We start from the raw sequence: 12,036 nt of genomic DNA, 5'->3' as shown, positions 1-12,036 counted from the left end.
ACCTTCATGTATTGAGTCTCCACTGCAAACTGATGTGAAGGCACTCCAAAATCAGAAGAGGCAATACATGGACAAGGAAGGGACAATAGAAACATCCACCATTCAGTTTTTATGATAAATACACACAATGTAGAATTCACAATACAAACAGTCTTCCACAGGCTCAAGTCCACATTGTGCTCTCTCTTTCTCTCTCTCTCAAAGCTAATCCAAAGTCTCCCAATGGAAAAAGGCTTAAAAGGTCAACGCTCAATAAACTGCAAGCTGCTAACTTCTGGCAATGGTAGAAAACAAACTCTTTACAACTGGCCAAGGCAAGGTATTTATAATAATTTAATAATAATAATCCTTGCATTTGATATAACGCTTTTCAAGTCTTCTAGATGTCTCAAAGCACTTCACAGAATAGACTGTAAAGTGAATTGACCATACATGTGTCGGCGAAATGCGGCAACCAATTGTGCACAGCAGTGTCCCACAAACAGTCGTGGATTGAGAATGACCAATTTATTTTGGTTTTTTTTGGAGGGATTATTATTAGGTGGGTGTAGAGTAAGGAAACTTGCCCAAGGTTTCGCCCTGTGCCTGGAATTGAATCCAGGTATCTCGCTTGCAAGGCGAGTGCTCTAACCATTGAGCTACAGGACTTTCCAGTTTTGGTGGTGAACAAAGGAGGTTACTGGCTTGTAGAATACTTCAATGTGTTTATCCCTTCTTCTCCATCATCTGTTTGCAGCATATATTATTTGCAATTCCCCATTACTGTTCCACAGCCCAGCTTCCATATGGTACATTTATAGTCCCTTTTAAGTGCCTTCAGTCTAAGTTCACTAATAATATTCAGACTTAAGAATTAAATTGAATTGCAAGATAGATGGGAAGAACGTATTTGACAAACATTTTCCATTATAATTAAATCTCTCTTTTTTCAAATAACTCAGCTTGTGAATAACAATGGTAGCCTTTAATGAAATAAAAATTAAACTGGTTTTTGAGAGGCTTAGTACCATTTTCAAATGGTTTCATTGAAGTTGCAATAAATTGCCAAGAAGAGATTGCTTAAGTCTCTAGATTTACATTAACTGATATTTACGACCTGGTAAATTTCAACAAAGCAGCCCTGAAATACTGATTTCATCTTCCAGAAATCTAGCAATTAACCACTTGCGGAATAACATAATTGATTTGTGATTGTGGCATCATCCTGTATTTTTGTAATCTGGTATCATAAATGCATTGTATTGTGGCATGCTATGTTGTATTATTGTAATCCTGGTATATGTGAAACATCAAAGAAGTCAGAGTAATCATTCCTTTGCATAGTTCTGCCATCTTTACTTACTCATCTGTTTCAAGTCATTGGAGCAGTCCAATTATCTCAAGTTCAAATATACTGGCTCAGTCAGTTTCTTTGCGGCTGGTTAATGTAATTTTTAAATTGGTTTCCCCATAGACAAATGACATTCACCAAGTATACATTTGGTACAATTAGTGAAGACATTTGTTCATGTTAATGGTTACATTGTCTGTTCAATTCACACTCAGTGTCACTGAGTGTCCCTCAGGAGAGAAGAATTTTCCTGTTCTCAAATGTATCAATGAACATAATTGTGAAACAAACTGACTGTATCCTATTTCCCATTGAAGAGAGTTGTTTTTTGCTAGACGTTTGCAACACATTGACAGTTTTTGTTGCAGAGCTCTTTCACACAAGTCAACGAAGCGCTAGGGAACCTGCAACCTAACTATAACGAGTCTTTAAGCTTACCTCAGCGACTCCGCCATTCTCCGCAGGTCTTCATTCTGCTGTTTCAAGCGCTCGAGTTTTGCAAGTATCTTTGACAGTTCTTTGCTGGAACGATCTGGCTGGTCATTGTCTCGAACTAAATGCCCACCTATATAGAATAATAAAGTCCCCCAGGCAAGAAGGATCAGCATAATCCATCGCCAGGAACCAGTCCATGGCCGCATTTTCAGCTGGTCAAGTCACTCTGCGCTCCACTGTATCTACTCACAGGTCAGTGACTGGCATGCTTTCAGAACCCGTACTGGGATGAATGACTCTCTTGTCTTCCTCTCCCTCAGCACATTGTGGCGGTACTCGGCATATCTTGCCGAATTTCTTGCAGACCTTTTTTTTCCCCCAACTGATGAGGCTCCCCCTTGATTTGACAACCAGCGAATTCACTCTATTTCAAAGCCTCACGTCCTGGCACTCTGCAGGAAAAGAAAAGGAAATTTAATTGGATTAATCATATGGTTTACAGATAATGATTTACATTTGACAGCAATTACAGTGAAAGTCTCGACACTGTGGCATCAGTGTGCCAGAAATCTGAACTCCAAGAGGTAAGTCTCCTCAGTTGATGTGGCTAATTACACAGAGCATATTAAAAAATGGTTCTAGATAAACACAGCAACGAACATTCACCTCAGTCTGAATCAAGCTGGGATGGTAATGCGTTGTCACTGATATGGAAGCCTGTTGAAGTGAGATAGAGTGCACCTCATTTCAGCTCTGGGTACTCAGAATTATTTAAAGATTATCGTAAATGACAAAATAATGAAACAGAATTGGAAAATCTACTCTTTTTAAAGTATATAGAAGACAAAAGGTATAGATTGCTAATTACAGCTGAACACTTATCCAAAACACTATATCAGTCTCTTCTTGGTAACAGAACAATGCTATGCTCTCTTGTGCTGTATATTAAATGTGAAAAAATTCATCAGTGATCCTGATTCCAAGCATTTTTAAGTCCCTTAAGATACATTGGGGTGCTACAAAACTGTTGAGACTTTTGAAGTCTGCAGTACAACCTCACACCAAAGTAAAACTGAAGTTTCAGGAAATGTAACTGTTCACTCGTACAAACATGGATTGATCTACACGTGGCAAAATTACAGTGAGGTCAAAATACTACTGTGTTTCCAAAGTAGAATTACTTAAAATCAGAGATAGTGATATACTCTTACTATCACAGAGCTGTTGGACACAAATGAATTCCATTGTTCAATAAACAAACAGATCACGCTACATCAAATGTAAGGATTATTATTATTATCAAATCAAATAGTGCTGTTTCAACAAACTGTACCATTCACTGACTGTCCTGTACCTTTAACAATAATTGAACAGTACTAAACATCTGATACAGATTTCATCTTTAAATGGTTTGAAAATCAAAACAGAAACTCCGACTGCAATCAGAATTAATATTCCTGAATTTTAGCCTGTTGAGCTTTCAGAATGCAGCTTGATGAAGCCCTGTAATGTGCTTTGGATGAGGAGGAATGTGATTCAGGTTACAGGTCATTTGAAACCTGTGGTAAACTAATACAAGAAAGTTTTCATGCAAGGGGAAAACAAACTTCAGATAATAAACCAGAATGAGAATTTGTCTCAAGAACAAAACTAATTAGTATATTAATTTAATATTTATTCAATGCTTAAAATTCAAGGGAGTTCATTAACCCTTTAAACACTAATGGGGCATTTTAAATAAAAACAATTCCAATTTCAACAAAAACTCAACCAACAGTCCTGTAGCTCAATGGTTAGAGCACTCGCTTTGCAAGCGAGAGACCCGAGTTCAATTCCAGGCAGAGGGCGAAACCTTGGGCAAGTTTCCTTACTCCACACGCCTAATAATAATCCCTCCAAAACCAAAAACAATAATAAATTGGTCATTTTCAATCTACGACTGTTTGTGGGACATTGCTGTGCGCAATTGGCTGCCGCGTTCGTCCACAAATATACAGTCAATTCACTTTACAGTGTGTTCTGTGGAGCGCTTTGGGACGTCCTCCCGACGTGAAAAGCGCTATATCAAATGCAAGGATTATTATTATTATTAACAGATCATTGTTGGCAGAGGGGTGATGGAGATTTACCTGAAACAGTCCATCACTCCCATTGACACAAGAAATACATAATCAGAGCACAAAACATTGAAAACAAAGATTCCTTTTATCTTGTTTAAACTGTTTTTTTCATACAACATTTTTCTCTTCTTTTTAGACTGCCTGATGTGAACTGCATTCAGTAAAAGGAACCCATCAGGCCTAAAAAGATTAATTAAAGGAAATATTTTAATCAGCAAACTTTGAGTAAAATAGCAATAGTGGGGGAGGAAGGAGTTTGAAAAGAGAAAGGCATAATGTGCGAATTGTACATCTCCCAAAGCCTGAAGGAATTATCTGAAAATAAGCAGATCCGAGTATGGACTTTCCAGTGTTATTTCCCACAGTACCTCAATGCTTTACTCATTAAACAGCCGCTAATCCGTCAGGTTATGCAACATGAAGCTTCGGCAATGTAGGACACAAGTGGTAGAGATGTCTCAAAGCGCTTCACTGGATTTTCCTGTCAAGTGTAGTGACTGTGTACTTGTCAGCTAATCATGCTAGGCGTGGGCACCTTGTCCAAATCCAAACCAGATCATAACTTAAATACAGAGATTCAGTTTTTGGATTACTGCTGACAAGACTCAGTCACTTCACTTTACAGAATCCCCTGGGAAGCGCTTTGAGATGTTCTGATGTGAAAAGCACTATACCAATTTAAGGATTATTAGAGGATATTATTATTCACTGCTAAAGTTCACATTTTAAAAAGGAATCCATCACTTTCAGATTAGCACAAACAGAATTTCAGCTGCATTTGAAGAAATATTTTTCCCAGATTATTAATTAACATTATTAATTTTCTTCTGCGGAGACAGCTGCCTAGTTAAATGGGCGTTAACAAGTAGCCTGCTGCTCTATTCAGAGCATAGTTATAGAGTGAATAACTATGCTCTGAATCAGACCATTTTATTGTGATAATCTGGTTGAAAACGATGAAACCAATGATCTTTTCTGGCATCAAATCCCTAAGCTTCCAATCTTAGAGGGAGTTTTATGCCATGTTCATCTTTGCATTATAAAATTCACTTCCATCAATAAACTTAATCTGAACAGTCATAAAGCTGCAGAATGTCCAAACATTCAGCTTCATCTCATTCAGTACAATTGTGATACACATAGCTCCTCTTAAAGAGGCCGCCATCACTATACAAAAAGAATTTGACAAACTTCTCCTTGCCTTGCTTACACCAGGATTTAAAATCTTACAAAGTGCAACACGCAACCATAAAGCTTCCCGTTTCTCAAGCAAAGCATTAGTTGCCAAACATTTTCTCCTTGACATCACAAAATGATCCTTTAAGCTGCTGTTAAAGTTAAAGCATTATTGTCAAAATGTGGATTAAAAAAAATCCCCAAAAGACTGTTCCAACACATTTATTTTGAAAATGACCACATAACTCACTGGAGCAGAGATACTTAACCCGATGCAGTAAGTCGTTAAGTCAGCCTCCCCTGTACACATCCCCTGTAATGCTGGAGTTCGCCTTCTGAAGAGCCACTCAAATCAAGCATCTCGACTTGCCTTGGTTTCATCAATTTTCTTTAGCAATTAGCATGAATCAGTCGAACTTATATCATCTTGTTAAATAGGCTTGACATTCATGAAGACAAATCATGTATTTGATTATAAAAAGTTCTTTGGCTCGTATTAAATATGGATTAGATATCTCTGGAATTTCCATGTATAAGTGGGATGCATAGAACTCTCAGTTTGATTTGGATAAGATTAAGCGTGCTGATGGGTTTCCACGTGTGTCAAACACCTGGCTGACCAAAAACAAAAAATTAAATATGAACACAATTTTTTTCACCAAATGGTCAATTTTCCCAGACAACTCATTGTCCGATTTCACATTTAGTTTCCCCAAGTTCCTAAGGTCCGTCTCAGGCCTACCTCTTTGACTGCACTTTCGGTCTTCTTTCCCTCTTCTTTTTTATGAAGACAGTGTCCCTTTAAGCTCTATTGTTTCATGTGACTTGCCACTTCTTCATGGTACTCGAACGAGGTAGCCTTCAGTAAACATCAGAGTCTGAAACGCCTCTTACAATGTCTAAAATGCACAGGTTTTCTACTGAGTACTATCCAGAAGACACCTTGGGATTTTTTTTATTTTTTTCCCAAAAATCCATAAGACTACCAACGAGTGAAGCACACTTCAATCAATATTTTTCTCTCCGTAAACCACAACATTGATCATTTAACTACTGGAAATATCTCAACAGTTTGCAATATAATCCTCAGCGCACGCAAAATGCATAATCAAATGTTTCATTGCATATGGCATGCATCAAGTGAACAACAGTCAAACTTCTCAAAGGAGTTTTTATTTAAAAAAAGTAATCTCTGTGCCAAATTCTGCTGAGTCCTTTCAATGGTAAAAAACATACTTTCCTTCCGGTTCATTCAAACTGAAGACAAACTAACCCTCGTCCTGAATTTACAATACCACAGATAAAAACAGAATTAGGCAACTCTTACACACATCCAAGGACTGTCAGTCAGGAAGATCTGACAACGACACATTACTATTAATTGCACTACTTAATAGCATTCATCAATGACAATGATAACAAACGCTGCTGCTGAAAAATCCAGCAGCATTTTGTCGTGATCTGTGCAATGCAATAGTTGCCAGATCGACACTGCTCTTTGTACTTTGAATGTTAAACTAAAATTTTATGACACAGGAAATGGTATTCTCCACTTTAGCGCCAGAAGCGTCACATACTAGATCTGATAACAAACGCAATAGAAATGTAAAACAAAACAGATATCCATCTCTAAAATTCTTCTCCCACTGTTCCAGCAATGAAAACACAATGTTTTTTAAAAATAAAGTAACATCATTCAATATGCCAGATATCTTTAATGATTTGAGTTGAAATAAACACAACTACAGTAATAAAGACCCAGCACTCCCTTTATAAACAGTACTTAAAGCTTTCTGAAACACAATGAAGCAGCAATAAACACTGCTTTAATGGTGCCACATTTGACTAACCTAGCTAATGTGCATCATATTTCATTAACTAGTCGACAGCAATTCCCCTCTTACCTACTTGCCCTACCCATAATGTGTGCAAACTATAGTGATTCAATTATTCCAAAATGTCAAATTTATGGGAATCAAAGCCTTGAACTGCTCCCTCGGTTCTGACTAGATTAAGTTTCACAACTGAAAGACACATGACTCAATCCCAAAGTGAAGGCTTTCGATTAAGATCATGCCACAACACTATGTAAAGTTATTGTAAAATAAACAGGCAGCCACACCCAGTGACAGTTCAAATGATTCTCCACCCACTCCTTACTCCCTTCCTTAACTTGCTATTCCCTCATTTCTCATACATGTATCTAACCTATTCTTCAATGCCTCTATACTATCTGATTCAATCACCAATTAATAATAATAATAATAATCCTTGCATTTGATATAGCGCTTTTCACGTCAGGAGGACGTCCCAAAGCGCTTCACAGAACACACTGTAAAGTGAATTGACTGTATATTTGTGGGCGAACGCGGCAGCCAATTGCGCACAGCAATGTCCCACAAACAGTCGTAGATTGAAAATGACCAATTTAATTATTGTTTTTGGTTTTGGAGGGATTATTATTAGGCGTGTGGAGTAAGGAAACTTGCCCAAGGTTTCGCCCTGCCTGGAATTGAACTCAGGTCTCTCACTTGCAAAGCGAGTGCTCTAACCACTGAGCTACAGGACTCCACAATTCATGCAGCGAGTTCCACATTCTCACTAACCTCTCTCCGTATGAAGACAGTTCCTCCTAAATCCTCTTTTAGATACCCTATTCACAATCATACAACTGTATCCTTGATTATGGACTTTCCAATTAGTGGGAACAGCCTATTTGTGCTAACCTTATTGAACCATTTTATAATTTTAAACATCTCCATAAGGTTCCCTTTCAAATGTCTGTATAATATAAATGCAAGTTGTTGTTGGATCATTTTTAAAATGTTACGATGACTTTATATGTCAATGTTGTGATGATTCACTCCCTACATAAAAGGTGAACATTTGTTCGTGCGTATGGTATCCCGTTAACAATGATTTTATCTGCTGCAGCATTTCAGCGCAAACGCTTGTTTGAAAGCTGGGTCTGAAAGTGATCACATAATAATTTACTATTTCTGGAAATGCTGTTTGTTTTAACAAAATGTTTTTGTATGGAGATGTAACACTTAGCTGTATCAAGTGGAATCTTCTGATACAGTAATTATCAAGTGGAATCAGAATAATTACTCACTGCTGCAAGTGCCAAGCTGTACTAGAATCAGAAGCAGATAGAGTACTGTGCCTGTCATGACCTATCAACCTAAGCCAGGGTCAGATGCATTCCCCACATCTCCATAAAACCTATGGAATGGAATTGTGGGGTACTTTAGATTACAGTCTTTCTTCAGCGGTCGTCTAATATCGTTGAGTATAATTCAGAGTCCGCATTCCAATTAATCAGCTCTAGCAATCTGCCTCATAAATGTGTCTTTAAAAGCCACCCAGGCTCTGCAATAAAGTTTGTGTTTCATTGATAATCGAGAGCCAGGCAACTGCTGGGCAGTGCTTTTACAGACCAGCATAACAAACAATGGAATGGAAAGACACGAGGTTGTTTGATGTGATTTTTTGTCCTCAGCCAATGCATTCATGGGGACATTCCAGGCAGAAATGAGACACCTTCCCAGAAAGAAGCAGATAAAACGTACAATGATCACACCAGAAACAACACTGATTTTGCTTCTATTACTTTGCTCGGTCTTATTCAAAACTGATAACACTATTTACGTAAAGTCTTTTCCTCCTGATATTTGTCCTAAAGGTGTTCTTTTTATTTTAAGGAGATTTAGAAGTGATCTGCAGGCTTTTCAACCGTGAGCGAGCCACTTGATGCTGTAATAGGAAGATTGTGGGAGGCATGTTTGGAAGTATCATATCAAAGGGCCCAAGTTCTTTCTTCCTCTGTATTTCTCTTGTGATCACAAACAAGGGCTGTGCTGGAGGTAGGGAGAAGCTATAGCTGTGCCACCACCTCACTGTCAGCCCTGGGAATGGTTACTTTGATTTGCATTTCCATCTTCCTCAGAGCAGTACACAGTGCATTGCATCAAGCACTTAAAAGCATTAAAAGCACTTCAAACACAATCAAGCCAACATTTTTATTGTCCTAATGAAGCAATCTCACACACAAGAGGAATCCCTTCAGCACTGCAGCTTATCAGTACAAGTCCAAATGTGCAATTCTGGTAATGAACTACCTAAAATATGGGTTGGCATACCTGTGCTCTTTGTTACGAAATTAACAACCAATGAAAGGGATTTATCAAAGCAATTTTCTAAATTCCCTGCATCACGATCACATTCTTGAAGCACTTTGAGACATCCTCCCAACATGAAAGATGCTACACCAAATGCAATTTTGTTTAAACTTACATTTACTTTGTATAATTTATTAAATAAAGGGATTGGCACATTAGGCCCAAAGGCATTGGGGCAACTTTGTAGTAAATATAGTTTAAGCTCAGTCACCAACTGCAGAGTTATAATAATAATAATCCTTGCATTTGAGATGACATCATTGAGACGACTCAAAGTGATTCACTGTAAAGTGGATTGACCATGTATTTTGTGGGCAAAACTCAGCAACCTGTTGGACACAGCAAACAGCCATGGAGTGAGTAGCACACCATTATGTTAACAGTAGGATGCTGAAAACTGGAAAAGAAAATGCAATTATAAAAACTTAATTGTGAATGAAATTTATTGCTTGACATCTTACACTTATAGAAGAATGCTGAAGACTCCAGTGTACTCTCAGGTTCTATGAGCAACTCCAAACTGACAGAAGTATTCAATTAGAACAGAACATAAAACTGTCTTCCAACAACCCTGCTGCTTTACTCTATTGACACTTACACCATTGCTTGTCACAATAACCTCCCCAGACTCTACTAAGTGCAGCTTTCTTTTACACTGGTTAGTTCAATGTTACATTTCACCGATACTCCACGTTTCACCTCAATAACTCCATGTCCTTGGATCGCTCAGTTTTTTAAAAAAAATCTCTCAATTATGACGTGTTTACACGATGAGAGATCAGGCAAATAAAAATAAAGTTAATTAGATTTAGTTAAGACCATCAGTAATCGAGTGAATGGATAATAAAATCTGAAATAATGTCGACCACAGCTCCAATTGTACAATCTTTCAGTCAATCTTTTTAAAAGGACAAAATAATTGTTTTCAGATTAACATCTAGCTGACCTGGAGGTAAGATGCTTCTTATGCCTGGAACCACAAAAAAAGTTTCTCTTGTTGCTGAAATCTTGCAAAAATGTACAACACTAGATCTTTAAATGGTGCATCAGGATAGACTAATGAGGATATTGGTCACTTCCATGTATAACTGTTTGTGGGGCACACCTTGTGCAATTGGCTGCCACGTTTCACCCACAAACTATACAGTCAATTCACATTACAGTATATTCTGTGCAGCGCTTTGAGACATCTCAAAGACGTGATAAGGTGCTATATCAAATACAAGGATTATTGTTATTATACACAATTCTTGCTCTCCATGAGTAGAATTACTGAATTTGTTCCGTATGATTCCGAAACTGGAAAAGCTCTGAGTTCAGTGATGCAAGGATTATTATGATGTTAAATGACTGCCTGCTGCCAGGGCAGTACTCTTGTACAATATTGTCTGCCAGAACTCAGTACAACACTTTGGAGAGATTACTGGGCTTGGCATCTGGCACTCCTAATTCATCCTGTTATTTCTGCACGTTCTATAAAAGAGCCCACATGGAAAATTAGCTCAGGTTATTTATTTAAGAAGCTGTAAGGTGTAAGAGGAAACTCATAAATCTGAAGCTTTTGGTGAGTTTTCCCTGGAATATTCTTTTAAGTTGTTGGCCCTCAATACTGCTTTGCGTAAAGTCAGGTTAGGGAGTATGACCAAACTGATTCACATCTGTGGGTGCTTTGAAGCAGAAACCCCCAAGCTTCAATAAGCACATCTTCTCTCAGCTATACAAAAACCTTTTCTGTTGAAGGGAGATAATGCAATGTTGGCACTGAAAATCCTTGGAATGTGTTTCTACAGCAATAATAGACTATATGTGCAATGCCTTGTCAAACTCAAGACAGGCAACATGACTGATGGTATCATTCTTTACTGATCTAAGACATCTCCACATCTATCTATTTGAAAATCGATCGCACAACCACTAGATCTCCCATGCAGCCTCTCTGCAAATATTGTTTTATGCGCACGAGAGTCTCTGGACGTAATCCATCCCCCATCCTTAAACTCAAAATTGCATTCAATGTTTTAATCTATTACCTCTACTATACCCCTGAGTAACGTTGTTTAAGATGAATGTGAAAATCAGCAGGAAGCATTAAAGCAACACTGTCAGCAAATGGTGCAGCATGGTGAGGACCTGATGAATCCAAACCATTTTGCAAACTGCTACTTAGAAAGTCACTTTAAAAATAGATTGGAGTTGGAAACATGCTGTTAAGCTGCCTTTAGAAAACAACTGGCTCTGTACATCACACTTTGGAGAATTATTCTGGTTCTGATCATTATTCTGTTCCTTCAGCCACCAGGGTTGAACAAAATACCATAGGAGGTATTACAAAAAGCTCCAGCTCACAGCAGACCAGTTAGTAAAAGGGTCCATTTTTTCTCATGGCTTCAGAGCATATGTCCGAATCCGCAAGTACAGCTCTTGTCGTTCTGGCTTCCTTTCGCAATTCAACGATTATTTATAGTTTATGATTCGGAGAAGTAAAAAAGTTCTCAGCATAAAGACAGACTGAAAACGCATAGGCCAACAAAAAACAACATAAGCTTTGAGCTCGATCTATTGGCACAACAGTTTAGACACCACGTGCTTCCTCATTGACAATATTTATCAGAACATTAAAAATATTTCAGCAAGTCAGACTGCGAATGTATTTTTAATTGATTTACTGGAAATAGCCTACCTTATTGCTTCAACCACTTTTCTCAGAGAGCTCCACGCTTCAGCCTACTGTTTCTAAAGGAAGTGTGGTGCTAATCATACCAGCAAGAAGGTTTCCACCGCTTCCTGTGTAGTT

General features: G+C 38.0%; 1 protein-coding gene across 6 annotated transcripts in view; it reads right to left on the bottom strand.

Moving 5' to 3' along the window:
- LOC103175217 (alpha-(1,6)-fucosyltransferase) overlaps positions 1 to 12,036 on the bottom strand; it is a 220,056-nt gene that overhangs the window by 59,438 nt on the left and 148,582 nt on the right. For 4 of the 6 annotated variants that reach the window (XM_007888092.2, XM_007888095.2, XM_007888090.2 and 1 more), the window contains one exon: positions 1,769 to 2,217. In XM_007888092.2, coding sequence (XP_007886283.2) covers positions 1,769 to 1,971 — 203 coding nt within the window. In that variant the 5' untranslated portion in view covers positions 1,972 to 2,217. Of the gene's footprint in view, positions 1 to 1,768; positions 2,218 to 5,803; positions 5,999 to 11,922; positions 11,998 to 12,036 lie in introns of those variants that run through there. The other 2 variants (XM_007888102.2, XM_007888103.2) reach the window with 2 other exon arrangements.

The sequence above is a fragment of the Callorhinchus milii genome, unplaced genomic scaffold, assembly GCF_018977255.1.
Source record: "Callorhinchus milii isolate IMCB2004 unplaced genomic scaffold, IMCB_Cmil_1.0 Scaffold9, whole genome shotgun sequence".
Lineage (NCBI taxonomy): Eukaryota > Metazoa > Chordata > Chondrichthyes > Chimaeriformes > Callorhinchidae > Callorhinchus > Callorhinchus milii.
This window is presented reverse-complemented; position numbering and strand designations above follow the sequence as displayed.